Source organism: Electrophorus electricus, chromosome 6 (genome assembly GCF_013358815.1).
Source record: "Electrophorus electricus isolate fEleEle1 chromosome 6, fEleEle1.pri, whole genome shotgun sequence".
Classification (NCBI taxonomy): Eukaryota; Metazoa; Chordata; class Actinopteri; order Gymnotiformes; family Gymnotidae; genus Electrophorus; species Electrophorus electricus.
The window spans coordinates 19,542,476-19,561,453 of record NC_049540.1 but is presented as its reverse complement, the minus strand read 5'-3'; the positions used below and the strand labels follow the sequence as shown (position 1 = coordinate 19,561,453).

At 40.6% G+C, this 18,978-nt stretch overlaps 1 protein-coding gene and 1 long non-coding RNA gene across 4 annotated transcripts; both read left to right on the top strand.

The window, feature by feature from the left end:
- The first annotated feature begins 5,118 nt into the window (after positions 1 to 5,118).
- LOC118241582 lies at positions 5,119 to 8,448 on the top strand. Its single transcript, XR_004776212.1, has 2 exons — positions 5,119 to 5,390; positions 7,956 to 8,448. It is a non-coding gene; the product is annotated as an uncharacterized LOC118241582 (long non-coding RNA).
- A 699-nt stretch (positions 8,449 to 9,147) lies between these two features.
- tmlhe (trimethyllysine hydroxylase, epsilon) lies at positions 9,148 to 17,499 on the top strand. 3 transcript variants are annotated; one of them, XM_027000073.2, is made up of 9 exons: positions 9,148 to 9,384; positions 9,491 to 9,528; positions 10,539 to 10,719; positions 10,958 to 11,134; positions 12,154 to 12,436; positions 14,854 to 14,973; positions 16,359 to 16,595; positions 16,885 to 17,023; positions 17,170 to 17,499. In XM_027000073.2, exons 3-9 carry the CDS (start codon positions 10,542 to 10,544, stop codon positions 17,299 to 17,301), a joined length of 1,266 nt encoding a protein of 421 aa, XP_026855874.2. In that variant the 5' UTR covers positions 9,148 to 9,384; positions 9,491 to 9,528; positions 10,539 to 10,541; the 3' UTR covers positions 17,302 to 17,499. The 3 variants fall into 3 exon arrangements, with proteins under 3 accessions (XP_026855874.2, XP_035383601.1, XP_026855875.2); XM_035527708.1 differs by having other exon boundaries at positions 9,491 to 9,532; XM_027000074.2 differs by lacking the exon at positions 9,491 to 9,528.
- The last annotated feature ends 1,479 nt before the right edge of the window (positions 17,500 to 18,978 follow it).

The window sequence follows — 18,978 nt, the reverse complement described above, 5'->3', positions numbered from 1 at the left end:
GTGTGTGTGTGTGTGTGTGTGTGGTGTGTGTGTGTGTGTGTGTGTGGTGTGTGTGTGTGTGTGGTGTGTGTGTGTGTGTGTGTGTGTGCGTGCGGTGGGCTGCAGGGGCCTTCATACTAGTGCTGCTGACAGGATGCAGGAGATACAGGTCTCCGTTTACAGGCACTAGATTAGCACTATTATTTCTGACCAACATAACCCACCTGTCCAAATCCCTCTGCTCCTGAGGTCACCCCAATATACACACACCATACACAAACAAATCACTTCCATTCCCTCAAGCTACATATGCTCACACCTCTTCACACACACACACACACACACACACACACACCACACACACACCACACACACACACACACACACACACACACACACCAAGCAGGCCCTGACCCTCTGAGCTCAGACAAAAGCAACCACCTGGGACAAAGATCTTGTGATTCTATTTCGAAGAGCAGTTAATTCTCCTTTATTTCAAGACATATCTTAAAGCTGTGGACAATGCAGAGGGAGTGTTACTCTAATAATAGATTTATGTCTTTTAGCAAGTCAGGAAGATCAAGTTCACTTCAGAGAAGAACTGCGATGTGAAATTCACACCTTTTTAAACAATGTCTTTACCTTGAAAACTGCTACATACTGTATTTATGTAGAATATTCAGGCTAGAACTCACGTGCAGTCATGGTTGATTTTTGTTTCATACACTGCATATTTATTATACCCATGCTTATGATTATAATTTAATATCATAATCATTTTGTGAAGACATTTATTCAGTCCTGTATTGGAAAGACAAACTAGTTCTGCAGCCACTTCTGGAATGTCCACACACATTGAGGGAAACGGTGCAGGTCTTGAATGATTTGTCCTTAATGTGAAGGCTTTTTGGGATCTTCCTTAAAGACAAAGGTTTTTCTTGTTTCCGCTTTTTCTGAGAGTGCATGTTTAATGTAAGGTCTCTATAGTGCCTTTCTGTGTGTATGATTTAAAGATAAAGCGAAATCAAAATGGACCTTTTTTATCCAGATAGGCAAAAAATATATCTTAACCAATATCATGTCATGTCTGAAGTCTCATCACTGTCCAAATAACCTGTTTCCCTCTGAAAAATGTCATGCTAAGGAATGAAAATACGTTTTGATTTCTGTTTCATGTTGTTTTTAAGTATATTTTTGGTCTCTACTTTATTTATGTTTTAGTGGCTCCCATGTTCACCAGGGAACCTACAGCTGAAGTATATCATCTGTCAATAACCCCTATAAAGGAAGAGAAAGAGGGAGAATAAATGAGTGGGAGAAGAGAGAGAGAAGCGAGCGGGAGGTACGGTGCGATGACTGACAACACAGCCCCATTGCCCTAACAAGGAGGAGAGGGTAACAGGCGATGGTGACAGAGAGAGAGAGAGAGAGAGAGAGAGAGAGAGAGAGAGAGAGAGGGAGAGAGGGAGAGAGAGAGGGAGAGAGGGAGAGAGAGAGAGAGGGAGAGAGAGGGAGAGAGAGACAGAGAGAGAGAGAGAGAGAGAGAGAGAGAGAGAGGGAGAGAGGGAGGGGGAGAGAGAGAGAGAGAGAGAGAGGGAGAGAGGGAGAGAGAGAGAGAGGGAGAGAGAGAGGGAGAGAGAGACAGAGAGAGAGAGAGAGAGAGAGAGAGAGAGAGAGAGAGGGAGAGAGGGAGGGGGAGAGAGAGAGAGAGAGAGGGAGAGAGGGAGAGAGAGGGGAGAGAGGGGGAGAGATACAGGGAGAGAGGGGGAGAGAGACAGGGAGGGAGGGAGAGAGGGAGAGAGGGAGAGAGAGAGAGAGAGGGAGAGAGAGACAGAGAGAGAGAGAGAGAGAGAGAGAGAGAGAGAGGGAGAGAGGGAGGGGAGAGAGAGAGAGAGAGGGGGAGAGAGAGAGAGAGAGAGAGAGGAGAGAGAGAGAGAGAGAGGGGGAGAGAGAGGGGAGAGAGAGAGAGAGAGAGAGAGAGAGAGAGGAACAGAGAGAGAGAGAGAGAGACAGAGAGAGAGGAGAGGGAGAGAGAGAGCGAGAGGGAGAGAGAGAGGGAGGGAGAGAGAGAGGGAGAGAGGGAGAGAGAGAGCGAGAGGGAGAGAGAGAGGGAGGGAGAGAGAGAGAGAGAGAGAGAGAGAGGTACTACGGTGGTTTAACCATTTAGTAATACATCCTGTTCCTTAATGAATGAGATCTAAGTCAGTGTTGACTAAGTCAGTGTGTTCCTCCACTCGCACTCACTAATTAGATTCCTTGGTGCTGTAGGCTGTGTTGTGCTGGCCCCGGCACTCATTAACCTCTCGCCCCACTAGCCCAAGCTCTGAGAGCATGTTTCATCAGCTCCAGCAGCTGAGGCTCAGTGTGAGATGAGAGAGGACAAGGAGAGACGGAGAGAGAGAGACAGAGAGAGATAGACAGACACAGACAGAGAGAGAGAGCTAGAGAGAGAGAGACAGAGTGGGACTGAAAGACAAGCAGTTTGACCGTGGCCTGGGAATGCTCCCTGCCCTGGGGGGGTGATGAGCTGCTGCTTTGAACACTTGCCCACACTACCAGCGCTACAGTGGGGAGCATGGCTTGGGATGGGGGTGGGGGTGGGGGGGTGGGGGTTAGTAACATGTGTCACTGTCTCGGAGAGCAATGGCCATCTGCATAAAGGACATGGATACTTAAACCCTGTGCTGTCACATAAAAGGAGAAGTGAACTTTGACTCTTAACCTGTCAGTCATATCTTAAAAAAAGAAATCAGTATTTATGTAAACTGCTGCAGTTAGGTAGTTATGCTTGCACTAAGATTTAGAATTAAACTGACAAATGTGGACTGAAACAATTACCTTAATCTTAAAGAGTGACTGATGCCATATGTGATAGAATTAGTTAACACCATTTCTTTCTCATTCTTCTCTATTGAATGTATCTCCTGCTCTAGTGTAGCTACCTGGCCCAGTGGCCAGTGGAAGACCATTACTCCTGTAAAGGATAGGTGCGTGCTTAGGCTATGTGCTCATGGAAGCTAGACACACTGTGTGTCCGCAAATCCTCAGAAAGCCCCCTCCTATGCAATCCAGCCACCGGGAGACAGCTCCAGTGGTGGGACAGGCATGCTGACACTGCCACCTCCATAAATCAAGATGTCATAGGGACTCCTCCCCCCCAACATGCACACACATGCATGCACAAACACACACATGCACACACACAATGAACACTGTAGAGCAAATGTTAACACAATGCCAGCGGCACAGACATGCCAACTCCACATTCCCTAAAGTTCAGTCTCTCCAAATCAAATTAAACACAGAGAAAAACAGCTGGTTTTTACAACCCACGTCAAGTGTAACTTTAGAGCATCATATTAAAAATGCATGCACTTACTTTACCCCCATTCATCAATATAGCAAATGATTTGTCTCACACATTGCAAGTGAATCTATTCATTTATTCATCTTCTAAACTGCTGAATCCAAATCAGGGGTCTGCAGCCCACCCAGGGATCCCAGAGGGCCTACCCAGGGATGAAAGACAATATTGCGTGTTACATTTTCTATATTGTTAGGTGCAGACAATCTGCAGTTTAATTATCTGTGGTACACCATGGGGACGTTCAGCATGAGTCATTTATAGATTAGACTACATCATGTATCAGTTCATGTGACAGACACATGCTCACTAGTCTTTTTTTGCTAATCTACTACACAATCTATTAATTGAACTCATCAGTTAATTATGAATGGAGGAGGGGAAATCACAAATCAAATCACAGTATGTGGTCCCCAGAACTATAGTTGTAATTATTTCTAGTTATTACTAAACATTAGTCCCTCGAGTCCATACACAGTGGTCCACTGGGATATAAAAGGCACGTTTAATGTAGATTGACACATTAACTAGAGTCTCTAGGTCTTTAACTCTCTGAGCTCCAGTTATTTATTTATTTTTTGTGGCAATGAATATATATTCCTCTGTATATAGCTTAGTATATAAGCGCTATTTTAATTACTGTAGTGGTAAATGTGGTAGATCTCAGAGAGCTAATATTAATTTAATTTATGAGATTTATGGTCTTTTCAATTTCTGACACGTCGAAATACCCAGCATTAGAAGCACTCAAGAATAATAGCCCTCTATGACCTACCGTGCATGCGCCAACCGATAAACAGAAAATTATTGCGTTCTAAATGAATGTAACGCATTAGGCGCTATTTAATACAAGTGGCAGTCTGATTCATCAGTATGGTTACTGCCAACAACACGTCCAACGTGGTCCGTCCAGGTAACCACTTGTACGCATTGTTTTCTAGAAATCCCTACAATGAACGAGATGACGGCAAGGTTGTTGGGTCAGTATAACATAAGTTGTGTTTATCACCCATTCCTGTTTCGTTTGCTTCCTGGAAACCCAAATGGCACGATTTGAGCTTCTGAAAATCATGACCGCGTAACCAGCGAATGCGATTGTGCCCGAGGTGTTGAGGAATGTCCGTGACCGTCAATTCTCCCTCTGGACTCGCCTCTCCTTGAAACCCGCGGCAGCTGTGTTACCAGCGCAGCCTAGTCAACATTTTCACACCAGCCACTGCCACTGCAAGGATAATAGGCCTAATTTAACTTCGCTGCGGCCAGCCAACATACCTGTGGCTAGAAGCCATCCACTGTAACTGTCGCTTAATTGTTAATTGTCAAGTTTTCATAGATCGACATCGAACACTCTGTATTATGTATTGTTGTATTATGCATGCCAAAAAAAAAAACGGATTAGAAAAGAACAACAGTTTAGAAGCGTTTCCACCATTCAATAATCACCAAATCTCTGTACAGGTCTTGGAAAGCTGCCAAACACCGCTGCCAAGTTTAGCAGAAGACATTTTTGACTGCTATTCTGCCATCAAATTCTCATCTCTCACAACTCTTCCAACCCACCCTCTCTTTTCAGGAAAAACGTTATTATCGTTCCTCCATTGCGTAATAGCTGCCGCCATTTGGCATTTACCAATAATATATCCTATTTGATGATAATGTTTTAGAGGATGGAAAGCTAACATGAATAGAACAGAAGCCCGAATGGTATTCTGGACCACAGAAACATTGTGTTACTGAAAAAAGGAACACTAACGATACCCTCCTGAAAACTTATTGATGTCGCGATCAGGATGTGGGTCATGTCATATGGGACCGACGTGATTTCGGGGAAGCCCTGGGCTTTCTGAGAAGGAATACCAGCCCACAGGTCCGTCCAAACGGAGCTCATGTGTTCACTGGGCGTCAGCCTGCTAATGCACGCCAAAAAGCTGCACTATTCATTTATAAGGCGTCTCGTTTGACCCATTTCCCCGAAGTTGGTGGGATTGACGAGCTGCACACTGGCCTAACACCGCTGCTAAATGCGGCCGGTGAGTAACTCTGGCAGGTAATTGCGATAATCTGCTCGGCTAAATGTTTTGCATGCTTCAGAGACATAGCGGGATATGGCTGGCTGCCATTGTACTTTTGAAGACGACACAAGGCCATGGATGTTGTGGTCGGTGCTGACAAGGGCCTTTTAAAATATATGGGTGACCCAGAGAATATTTATTTTGTGATGACAGAAGTGATTAATTAGCGCAACAACCAACACATTTATTGCTGTGGCTGTATTCATCTGTTGCTGACCTGCTAAGGACATAGAAACGATGACTATATCATGTTCAAAATGTAATAATATGTGTTGCGTGTCGATTCACTGACAAATAATGTGTCAAAATATAACATAAAATTCGTGTTGGCTTGCTGTGTACTATGCTGCTTATAATTTAATCGATTGGGAAGTTAAGGCTTATGAGGTGACATGAATCTGCCCTTGTTTGGTGAGACGTTAAAAACAGGTGCAAACATACCACAGCTGATTGTTCTGTAACCTCACGACAATGGAACAGAACTGGGCGTAGCAAAGATGTTAGTGATGTTAGATACTGCTGGAGAAGGACAGCCTATGCTAATGAAAGCAAAACTTACAGTCTCTCCTTTTCTCCTTACCCCGGATTTCAAGGGTCACTAAAGTGCTGGGGCCAGTATATTTCTCATTATACTGGATCCAAATGTTAATAGCAGAATAAGATACGCACTAACTCATGAAGACCTCTCACATCTGTTAGCTATAATTAAAGGTGCCAGTGGGCTTCTCATGACAGTACAAATATTGCATTAATTAAAAGATGCACAAATGAAAAAGTGAGAAAAAAATGAATGGATATAGTATTATCACTGTAATCCTGTGACATGCCTATTTAATTAATTGCAGAAACTGTCTCCTCCGACATATCTGAGAGACCAAAGTAGACTAAGAGACGTTTTGGTGATAGCGCTGTATGCTGCTGACACCTGCTGGTCATGTGATCCATATGCAGCAACATAAAATGATTTATGTGCAGACTCAATGCACTCGAGAATTGCTTCCTGACTCTAAATATGAATTAAAATTATGAATTAAAGTCTTTAAAAAAAATGTTGACTCTTCACTGTTTGTCCTTGACCAGCCAGTGCAGAAATTATTGTGCTCAAGCAGCATGGGAGCATGGACTAGGGCAGTGGTTCCCAAACATTTTCTGCACTGCCCCCTTTTAGTAGCCAAGAATATTTTTCAGCCACCCCCTCCCGACAGACACATAACATTGTTTTCAATTCCACTGCCTTTCTCACAATTTGAGCAATTGATGGTTAAGGGCCTTGCACAGGGATCCAGCAGTGGAAACTTGGCAACAGTGGAGCTTGAACTGGCAACCTACTGATTACTAGTCACATACCTTGACCACTGAACTACATTCATCTTAAATTGTGCATAAATTATTTTGGCCAAAATGAATAATACATTTTTTTGTGAATAATACATTTTTTTGTGTACTAAGCACATTTTTAGTCAGATTTTAATAAATAAGATCTTTATAGTGAGCTTCACATTCAGTCGCATACAGTTAATTTGTGGAGCTGTGTTGGCAAAATATAAAACAGTGTTGATGCAAAAATCTCATCTCTTAGTCCACCTTCCCTGAAAACTGTTTTAGTTCCTTTTTTTTAACGAATGTCATATGACTTGAGAGGCAAAAATATTTACCAAGAGGAATAGATATGAATTAAACGAAACACTAGCTGTATAGTTTTGGAATGGTTTGGAAAATTGAGTGAGTCAGTTATATGGTCTTTAAAAAGGTTTGTTTTGTTAGGTCAGTTTCTACTGCTGAAAGTGATAGTAGTCTGTGTGAAACCTAGATTTCCCACTCATACTACCACCCTAGAACAGTAGATGGTGTTAATGATAACAGCACCACCTTCTCTCTCACACACAGGTCATGAGCTAGGTTCCACAGACCTAGCAATTTGCCAATTGAAGGGACCCTAGCAAGCAGGAAAGCCTTGGAGGGCAAGTTAATGTGAATTTCAGTTGGTCCCTGGACAAATTTGAATTCGTTGGAGTCTCTCCTGGCCCTGGACATGTATTGCCATTTTGCTGTGAATTAAAAGACAGGCTTATATCTGCACTTAGCGTGGTATGACACATCTGGGACAAAATTGGAGTTCTCACAGAGCATATCTACATGTGAAGTCCAAATCTAAAGTTTCTAAACTTTTTAGACCACATTTGAATATTTGAAGTCACTGCTTCTTCTGTTCCACCTGCATAAGTGAAATGCATCTTTGCAGTTTACATGTAAACTTTGAAAAATGTTTATTACTCGCATGTGGAAAAAAATATTTTTCACATGCATTTTCTCAAACATGTGTGAACTGCAACCATGTGAATATCCAAACCTTTTATTCTTTTCACACAGGAAAATGTCAAAAATGTCAAAATTTTAAACACATTTGCAAAATTTATCCCACATGTGTGATTGTGTTTTTCACATGAGAAAGTATGATTTTTTGTAATGTGTTTTCTCCTGGTACCTCGATATTTCAAGTGCTAAATTTATTATTAAGCATCTATGTTAATATTTTGCAGAGACAAAAATGTCGATGCTTCTCTGGGGGTCAGTGCTGGAAGACCACATATCTGTGTCAAATTCACACAGCTCTACCCACACCAGCAGCATGTCAGACTTACATCAAAACTTTCCAGATACGTCAAAACTTTCTGCTTTATTCCATCGATACAGCTCCTCTTCATCACCTGGAAATTGATTTCTGTGAAGCTATTTTGCCAGGTGTCCCAAACCCTGAGGAGAAGGTGCCATAAAAAACCATCAGAGTGGCTTCAAGCAGTTTTCTCATTCCTGTTGTGCTAACTTGGAATTCATTTTCAGATTTTAGAGATATTAATGCATGCAAACACCAGGCAGGAAAGATATAAAAGCAGTATAGGAAAGCCCATTATGCATCTTTTCTATGCAGATTATAGATGCAGCTGGATTTGTATAGATATGTTTGCTTTACAAGTCAAATGAGAGTATTATTATTGAATAAAACTGAATAAACTGCAAAATGATATGAATGCATTTAGTGTAGACCATGTGACACAAGCAGAAGTTTGTTATTGATGATATAAATTTGCCTGAGGAGCAGCTAAATAAACCAAATACACAAAATAATATCTGGCTATGCATTTACATATTCAGATAAGTACAACACGCTATGAAATATGCCTGGGTGTGTTGACAATAATTAAACAAACACTTTCTGGCCTGATAAATAGAAGGCTACTGTATGCCCTGAGTAGTTTCATGAGAACATTTAAAATAATCATGATCCTCACAAGCAACAGGCAGGAGTCAAAACACCAGCAGACATTACCAGTGGGAGTAGTCCATGCTCACAATCTTAAGCCAGGCAACAATATGGTAACTCTTTGTATTGTTGCCATTTCAGAAATGGTACCGGAATTCCGGCTTTGGTACACAATAACAACGACATTTTGTAAACATTTTAAAGGGGACTTATGATGCTTTTCTCTACTATATTTTAGTGTGGTGTGTAGCTTTTTGTGCATGTAAATGGTTTACAAAGTTACAGCCCAAAGCACGCACCAGAATGAGTAATTAGAACACTGAAGCATGTAAATCTATTCTAGCAAACCAAAATAAAATGATGAACATTGAGAATGCGCAAGGTCCCCTTTAAATGCTCACCTCGTTGAAGACGACTTTGCCAGTTAAAATGTGGGGCGTGTCTTTGCTTTAGCGTGACTTGCCGCTAACTCGAAAAGGAGGGAGATATTTGTGCAGTTTGAGTGCCTTTCACGCCTTTCTAGCGCCTTTCACGCCTTTCTAGCGCCTGCGTGGCTGCTGCTAGTCTGCACACAAAACAGCGATGTCAGTGAAGCTACACTTTATGAAATACGATTCGTAGCTAACTGTTAAACAGACGTTTATATAAAAGACCACGCTGGATAGGTAGGAGCGAAGGTGTTGGTACATCTTTCGTAAACATCTCAAGTGAGTATTGGTCTGCTTTTCGTATCCAGCCCGTGCATGCGTGAAAGATTATCGTTAGCTTACTGTCTAGCTAAGCTAGCTAAAAAGTTTGAATGCATTTTTACAGATGCTGTCGAACTGTGGTGTTCATTCCGGCGATAATAGGTAGGTATGTAGATCGCATAATTGTAGTGTTGGACAAATATTGTCTTCAACGTAGTTGCAGATGGGAACACTAGCTAAAACAATTGCCTACTGAAGTGTAACCTACCAGGTAGTTAGCTAACTAACTATATAATTAAGAGCAAAAGTGTTTGCTGAGTTAAAAATAGGTTATGTAGCTAGATATGGTAGCTATATTCCAATGTAGATAGCAAATTCCTGGAAGAAAATACTGTAACTAGCTAGACATTTAGTAGTTATTTATCTAGCAACTGCCTACTATAATAATTGTAATAATTTCAATTTATGTATCTTATTTCACAAACCCAATGATGCATTACATTGGGAAGAAAAAGAAGAAAAAATTAGGAAGAATATAGAGCTGTAAAAAGGAAAGTTTTTAAGGAAGACAAGAACAGTTATAAAGAGATTGTGGCAGAGACTTTGAAAGTTTAGAAGCAACAGCACTGAAGGATCTGCCACCCATGGTTGAGAGTTGCATTTGTGGGACCATACAAAGACCAATGCTAGAGGATCGAAGGATACAGTAGGGACAGTATCAATGAATGAGCTCCATGAGATGGGTAAGAGCAAGACTATGTAGGGCTTTGAAGGTCAGAAGAAGGTTTTTATACTTAATCTGGGAGATAAGGTTTTTAAAAACTTGAGCTGAAATAACACCAACATCGACAATGAAATCTGAGAAATGGGCAAGTAGAGATTTAGTAGCTCTGTGACAAACTTGAAGCTATGGGAGAAATGATACTATGAAGCAAAATGTGCTTAGCTAGCTAGCTAGCTACCATATTTTAATGTGTGCTGGCTCAGATTTCAGAAAGTTTTGATGGCACAAATGCATAGGTTATATTAGCTTGGCATAACATGTAATTTTTCACTGAAATTCAAACAAATGTTTGACATTTGGAAAGTCATTTAGAACTTTTAAACCTCTAGTAGTATTTTTAATGTGGAAGGGTGTTTTGTTTTAAATTGCTCTGTTTTGAATTTGCCAGATCATGTCCTTAATCCGAATGTTTATCAGACTACGAGGGACTGTGCGGTCAGCATCTTGGGCCCAGGGGTTTGTTCTCATGGGAGATAGATGCAAATCAGTCCACTTAGAAGGCAAGAGATGGCAACACACCAAGACTCAAGCAACGCCTTGTAATTGGAAGCTGTTGGATGACTGCTTTGGTATGTCTTAATTTTTCACTTGGACACAGGAGAGTTAAACTACAGGGTCTCAGACCATTGGGTATGGAACTCTTTTGAATGCTTTTTCAAAATGCCTGAAGAGTAAGTGTCTATTAACTACAACTTTGCATTTGAATTAGACTATTGGACACGCTCACACAAGAAACCCTTATTAGAAATCCTCTAGTGAACAACTGACTAAAATGCTCTTGTTTTTGAATACTGTGACACTCTGCAGAGCTCAGCTATGGTGGCCTTGTGATGCAGTTTGACTATGTGTGGCTGAGGGACCACTGCCGCTCCTCTTCCTGCTACAACTCCAAAACGAACCAGCGCAGTTTGGACACAGCCAGCATCGAACTTGACATTCGCCCAACGAAGACGCGGGTGGATGAGGAGAACCTCTTCTTCACATGTAAACCCTTATGTAACTAGAGAATATCACTGAGTACGTTAGTTGACACTCAGTCTGAATGTCACACTCATTTAAGTGCTATTTAGTTACATATTATCTGATACTACAGGAGTCGCAGCACAACTCTAAACTCCCTCTTTGCCCAGACTCATAAACATCCCACTGTTCAGTATGCAGGAGAGATTTGTCATAGTTGTTGCTAGGATAAAAAAGATAAATCTTCTTGGTCTGAACCTTTTATATGTAACACTAAGAGGATCACTAGAAAATGCCAAAGGGTCTGCCTTGAGAAGGGAACTTTGACTCTGCATCTAAGCAGAGCTGTCTGTCTCTTTACTGAGCAACAATAAGGGATTATAGGAAAGGCGGAACTTTGGCTGCTCAGTCAGTGAGTCATTTAGAGTCAAACTGTCCACATTTTAACACAGTAGCGTATAATTATAGTGAGAGCGATTATATAGTAACTGCTGTCAATTGATAAGATCAACTGTCTAGTACAAGGCATCTGTTCCTTTGACCCACAGCTGTGTTGGGAGAATGGATATTGTGGTTGGTGTCACTCAGTCTCTTACTCAATGCATTTAGACTTCCAAGGTGATGACATGAATGCTAAAAATAAAATAATCAGCTACTGGAACACCATTTGGCTTATTTCAAGGGGTCACAGAAAGTGCCAAACTAGCCACATCTCTGTGCTTGGTTTACCTTTAAAGCCAGCTTTGTTCAAACACATGTTTAATGTGACTTCTTCAGTAAGCTCTCTAAGGTTTGGTTAATGACGCACCCATTGCCCAATTGCTGGCTGTGCTTTTGGAAGCTAATACATGTGATTTTAGGTCAGATCAAAGAACATTTACATTACTGCTCTTAGCTGAGTTTGTTACTGTTTTCTTTTCAAGTGCTTGTTACTTATTTCATTGGTTGAACCAGGTGGAGCATAGAAACTAATATGGAGTGCAGGAGTAATCTAGCACTAAAGCCAAGAACCCTCATTCTCTCCTCTGCATTGCTGCTCCCAGGGCCTGATGGGCACGTAACCCGCTACAGCTTGGCCTGGCTGGTAGCGAACAGTTATGAGAGCCAGAAATGGAGAGCCATGATGCAGTCACGCATCCTGTGGAACTCTGAGATCTACAGCGGCGCCAAGGTCCCTTCAGCCAGCTGGGATAAATTCATGAGCTGTGACGAGGAGCTGAAGACGTTTCTGAGCAACTTCTTGTTGTATGGCATTGCATTTGTAGAGGATGTGCCAGCCACAATAGATGCCACTGAGATGGTGACCCAAAGAGTCAGCCTCATCAGGTAAGAGCACTTGCTGGGCTTTTGAAACAGTCAAGGAACTAAAACTCAAGAGGAGGCAGTTATCTCACTGTCTATGTTGTTGTAGAGTATATTATTAATTTAGCTGGCATTAGATTTTGAACATTATTATTCATGTAATGAGAAATATCTCTATATATATTATTTAGATATTTGAGAAAATTGTCTGTAAAGCCGTACATACCAGGTACTACATATCCATCCATTGTGATCTTCAGATATGATGAACATGAACAGTCTACTTTAGTTGACACCCCTGAGCATTCAATGATGGCAGTACTTGCATCTGACATTCTACAGTTCAGGCTACATTGGCGTAGCATGCAATTCATGAATTGCTCCTTGCACATTATAGTAAAAAATACCACAATCCTCAATATTAGATTCATAATACAACATCCATTATAATGAATAGTTTTGAATTCTGGCCCATACCTACAATGGGAGGAAATAAGTTAGATCAGCTGTATGGATCGTGTTGTTTTATGACTCTCGAACTTGATCAACCTTTGCAGTGTTCTGAATGCTTGAACTCCTTGAATTTCATTTATTGCACTTAAGACCTTTTGAAACAGAGTTCAGTGATTCCTTCTTGTTTATGACTTGTAATCTGGTACAGTGCTGATATATTGTAACCAGGGAAAGTTAAAGTAGGCACTGAACAACTAGATGCAGCACAACACTACAGCTTGGCTGTATTTGCTAACTGATATATGTGTGAACTACAATTGAATGTTTCTTGGACTTTGTCTTAGAAATAGTTAAAATAATTTTAGCAGTGGCTGTGCGGCCTGAAAATGTGTAAAGTGTAGAGGCGTGTAGAAGTGATTGACACATTGTTCATGATAACAGATGGGCTCCAGTGTTTAATTGTATGTCTGTAAATTTAGATGTATGTTCCAAAAAAAATTATTTGCCAAAGAATAGGAACAAGGTCGTTACACAATTGGGCATAATTTGAGAGGTTTCTATTCCTGTTTGTTTTATTTATTTGTTCTTTTAAATCGAGTAGCTTGTAAATACTTAAAATTGTTTTAGCAACTGAGGAGTGGAGTAGCATTGATTTTAAACATTGGATTTTCTTTACATACATTTTGACGTTTGATTTTCTTTATATACATTTTGATTGTGGTGTGTTATGTTTACTTCATGAAGTTGTGTAGCTGTTCCTTGTCAGTTGCATGATGAAGTGATAATGACTCCTGAATATACATGGGGTTCAGAATGTTAATTTAGGACCACTTTCTCTGTCAATTAGGAAGTCAATGCCTCCACTTCTGAAAGTCAAGTTTATGGCCAGGAGCTCTGTTATCAAAATCATAGACTTCTAGAAATTAATACATAAAAGGTTTATTGGGATGGTAGTCCAATCTCAGAGGGAGCCACTTCCCCCACCAAGCATTTGGTTAGATCAGTATCAAAGATCCTTCTCTCAAGAGCCTTGTCACGGGGACTTGTAACAGGACCAAAGTTCTAGAAAAACATCTATAAAAACTGTTGGGCAATAGCCAGTTTAGCTTAAACTTTAAGTTTCACCGCAACTAAGTGGGAGACCTTATCAGTAGCCCTTAACAGTATCACTTTTAAAATCCAGTGGTTTACTTAGTACAGAACGTGCATGTATTAATATTTTATCTACTCTTGCTGTTTAACTCTGAGCACAGCTGCTTGTGCAGCATATTTAACAGGTTGTAGGACTTTCCCCCCAGAAGGCAGTATGCTTGCTACTTCAACCTCTTTAAGAACACTTAAAGATGTACACGTGATGTACATCCAAAAGAAAAAAACTTCCTTCTGTCTAATTTTTTATTCTCTTTGGCTTTCCTCTGAAGAATGACTAACTAGGAGAGTCACTGCTCTCTTGGGTTAGTCATCTTGTGGTATAGGAGAGGTTACGTGCATGTGATCCAAATTGCTGTTTATGGCACAGGTTGCATACTATCATTCTCTCCCAGATGTTCATTTTGATGAATATTTATGTGCTGAGCCAGCAACGTCAATTGCAAAGCCACAGTGGAAGATGCATTAGATTGTACATTTTACCCGAGCATTGAATGCGTTGCATTTTATTACTTAAATACTCATTAACAAGCTTGAAAGCAGTTATTACATGTGTGTACGACCCAGATTTTTTTCTTTTGAGACTTGTCACTACAGCTCCATCAGAATGGAATGAAGAAGACAATATAACTAAAACATGTTAAATTAAATTTCGGACAAAAAAAAAAGTTATACCTAAGGAGAATTGTGGCTTATACCATTAACATTGCCTTGTGATTACATTTGTACCAATCACCTAGTCTGACATCTTGTTTACTGGTCACCTAAACTCAAATCTGAAGTTTTGAGCTTGCAGTTTTGTGTTTATGCTCCAATCAAAAGTGCTTTTTTGTTTCCAGAGAAACCATATACGGGCGCATGTGGGATTTCACCTCTGATTTCTCTCGTGGAGACACAGCCTACACAAAGCTGGCCCTAGACTGCCACACAGACACTGCTTACTTCCAGGAGCCTTCTGGGTGCGTAGCCAGACAATCCTTCAGTCACTGTTTTGCTCTCCTAAGTTCTCAGGTCCAGCTCATGCTGTGGGCTTTAGTTCTCACAATTTGGCAGAGTGTCAACAACTCTCTCCCTGTTCACCCACTGAAAGCACTGGAGTACCAAAAAAAACAACAAACCATTGTATAATCTTTGACATCAGTTGTGCTTTAGTTCTTTTGCTGTACACATACATGCAGTGACCTTGTTTTATTAGGCTCTTAGCAGTATGTTCTGCTCTTGCCCTAAGGGCAGTGATATTCTGAACCAGTCACATCTCCATTAAATATCCTTATTTTTGCCAGCTGTCCAAGTAGAATAAAGCAGTCCCCAAAGGAGTGGATCAGTCCCAGCACATATGCTCTTATAATAGTGACGCGCACATCTACACTGAAATGGCTACTTGGTTTAAATGTAATGTAATAAACTATTAAAGCATGGCTATCCAAATGAGATTCCCTCTTGAGTCTGGGTTTTCCCAGGGACATTTTCCTTGCAACTCTTGCAACTAGCTTGCTCATTAGGGATCTTGGATGTCTGTGTGTGTGTAAAGCTGCTTTGTGACAAGTCTATTTGACTTGACATTCTTCTTTCCAGTCAGCTTAAGTGTGTTTTGACAGATGAAAGAACATTATGTTATGCAAATGGGTGGCCAAAGGAATAATGCTGTAATTTAGAACATATAAAGTGGTCTTTGCAGCCCTATAATTATGACTCCTTTCTAGTATTTTAGTTTTTAAATATTTTATAAATACTAATATTTCACAAGTACCAATACTGATCTTAATAGCAATTTTTAACTTCAGTGTACACCACATTTGGTTAGACTATTTCTAAGACACATGCCCTAGTATTAGATGTTGGTTAGGTTTCCTTGTTTGTAGTTCATTAATGGACTCTGGAAATGTTGTGTTGGATTGAAATTAAGATCTGTGGAGCATGCAGTCTTTGCTGAGGACCAAGGAGCACCAAATCATTAGCTTCCTATTTGTAGAGTTATGTCAGCTCCAGGGACCCCCAACTATGGTTTTAAGACCCAGGCTTATTACTTGGCTAAAAATCTTATATGATTCAGTAACCAATATGAATTGTTTGGTAACCACATGAAAACTAATATGAAATGTATGTAGTTGCATATCTGTATCTCCTTGGCGTCCAAGGGTTTAAATGCTCCAGACCCTTGAGGAGACGAGATTTGTTACATTTCAGCCTGACCCATAAACTCTGCAGGTCCACAGATCTCAGAGCCGAGCTGGAGATGCCTGTTGTATTGACAGATGGCTTGATTGGTGCTTGTTCTGTTTTTCTTCCCATTCCTTTCCATTACCCACAATCCTTCTGGCTTCTGCTGCTGACTGTATGGCAGAATCCAGATATTTCACTGTCTGAGGCATGAGGGCACAGGCGGAAGGACTCTGTTGGTGGACGGATTCTATGCGGCTGATAAACTGCTCCAGCAGTCGCCCGAAAACTTTAAAGTTCTCTCACATATCCCCATCAAGCATGAGTATATAGAGACCTTTGCCAGCCACCGCAACCACATGATTGGCATAGGTCCTGTTCTCAGTGTCTACCCTTGGAACAATGAGATCTACATGATACGGTAAGAGAGAACTAACTGTCTAATGAGGGACACATTTTGGTAGCAGTACATCTATTCATGTGTCCTTCATACATCAGTCTGTTTATTATGAAATGTTTAGCTGCATTATCTTCAGTCGGAAAGCAAGGTGTTTATATCTGTCAGTTAAAAAAAACCATTGAACTCAAAACTTCAACTGAAAACCTGTAATGTATATTCCTTGCATAGTGAGTCCAAAGCTCTCTTCTACTTTGGCTCTGAAGCATAGTAGTGGTTTTAGTGTGGGTTTTGCTTCCTCTGTGTTGTGTAGGTACAACAACTATGACCGTGCTGTGATAACCAGAGTCCCTCACAACATGGTGCAGTGCTGGTACAAGGCCCACAGGCAGCTCACTGCTGAACTGAGGAAACCTGAGAATGAACTGTGGGTCAAACTCAAACCAGGCAAGGTAAGTGCGAGTGATGATTATATCGGTTACACTAAAGACTTGTTCCATGCTCTTTTACCAGGAGACAGACATCCTAATGTGACCATGAAATTAAGGTTTTAAGATGACAAGATGTTGAAGGCCACTCTTTTGTTCTGTCTGTCAAGGTCCTCTTCATTGATAACTGGCGTGTGCTGCATGGTAGGGAGTCCTTCACAGGGCTTCGACAGCTCTGTGGCTGTTACCTGAGCCGTGACGACATGCTCAACAAGGCCCGCATCCTGGGCCTTCAGGCTTGATGCACCAGGCACCAAAAGACAAGCCCTCACCAGTAAAATAAATAACCCAGAACTGTAAAAATGCAGAAAGTATAAGTATAGCACAGCCTGACGTTTCATGCATTTCAGTCAAAGAATAAGAACCTTTGAGGAATTATCCTGCTAGACTCCAAAGAAGGAAGCTTTTTTTTTTTTTTTTTTTTTTTTTTTTTTTTCCCCACAGTGAAACAGAAGAAAATGTAGGGATAGAAAAAATACTGAAAACACCTTATTAAAAAATGAAGTAAAGGAACCTTAATTCCAAAACAGTCCACACACATGAAATTTTTATTTACTTTTGGTTAACTCGGCTGTAACAAAAGCAATGAAAAATGGTGGGTTTATGGTGTTCTCTTCAGAAACCAAAATTCACTTGCTCTGCCCACACAATTTTCTTAATTTTCTGCATGTCTTCAGAGCCTTTGTTCAAGCCGTTTTACATCTTAGTTTGTTCGTCAGTTGTCATAGTGGTGATACTATGAACATTCAGGGAGGCAGAGATTAATCTACAGGGCTCCTTTCCACACCTCTGCCCTCTGTTTAAAAGAAAAAAGAGAAATAAATCTAGCCATCCTGCTGCACACCTGCTGTGTGAACAGGCACTTTCCATAAGCACTTACCACTCATGTTCAGATGAAATGTAGCACAACTGAGCTTCAAATGCTAATCTGCCTCTGGAGATGTGGATGTAAGATGTTAGTTCATCTTGAAAACAAGTCAGCAAGTAAGTGATGACTATTGACATGGTCAGTTAAGTGACTGACAGTCTCCTTTAAGCCCTTTTAGCTACCTCGCTACAATGTTTTGCTTTGTTTTTTGGGGCTGTAGTTATAATTCACTTCAAGACAACTGGAATTGCTCTGCAGTTAATAAAATAAACCTTGTTTTGACTTAAGTAGGTGTAGTAGGTGAAAAAAAGCCATGTGCAAATTAAGCTTGCATGGGAATACTAGCTATAATCCTTGATTGTCTGACCTAATGCACATTCTACATGTTTTTTTTTCTGTGCTCTCACTCAAGATCTAGAAATAATTTAATAAAAATCAAAACTATTTTCTGGCCTGCTACACAACAGCACTGATTTGTTTATATACTGTAAAGGCTGACTGTGTACAAGACTATCTATTGTTGGTGTATTAGTTGGAAAAGGATTCAGTCATACGTTTGGTGTGGTTGAATTTTTCAAAGTTCAAGGACATCAGAAGTTACACAGGTTGTTAGATTCAGCATTACCCTTTACAGTGTGGAACCATCACATTTAACTTTAATGTATTTGAACTATTCATCATGTAGTTGTACTTTTTAGGAACTGCAAACTATCAGTACCTAATCAAAATCATTCAGTTCAGAATTGAGCATAAAGAAAATCAAGATGCCTACTGTGCAACCTAGTTATTTACAGGGAAGAGCCATATCTTCAGTGGTCTAGGTTATACACACCTCTTGCTGATATTGAGTTAGCGCATGGTACGCATATCTGCTGTGTGTATATCCATAATCAGAATAAGGATTCATTCTTATTATAGACAGTATGCCCAAAGAACACTCAAAAGTGCTCCTTTTGGGAATTTGTAGCTGATGCACAGGGTTTTGTTGTACTTTTAAATGCAAAGTGTTTACATTTGTTCATTTACCACAATACCAGGGTGGTTGTTGATT

What these genes read in the sequence shown, in the direction of transcription:
- tmlhe (XM_027000074.2), top strand. Translation starts at nt 10,542, where the DNA reads ATGTCCTTAATCCGAATGTTTATCAGACTACGAGGGACTGTGCGGTCA. An exon ending in CAAAGAGTCAGCCTCATCAG is followed by an intron (nt 12,437 to 14,853) that starts GTAAGAGCACTT and finishes TTTTGTTTCCAG; the next exon opens with AGAAACCATATACGGGCGCA. An exon ending in TCAAACTCAAACCAGGCAAG is followed by an intron (nt 17,024 to 17,169) that starts GTAAGTGCGAGT and finishes CTGTCTGTCAAG; the next exon opens with GTCCTCTTCATTGATAACTG.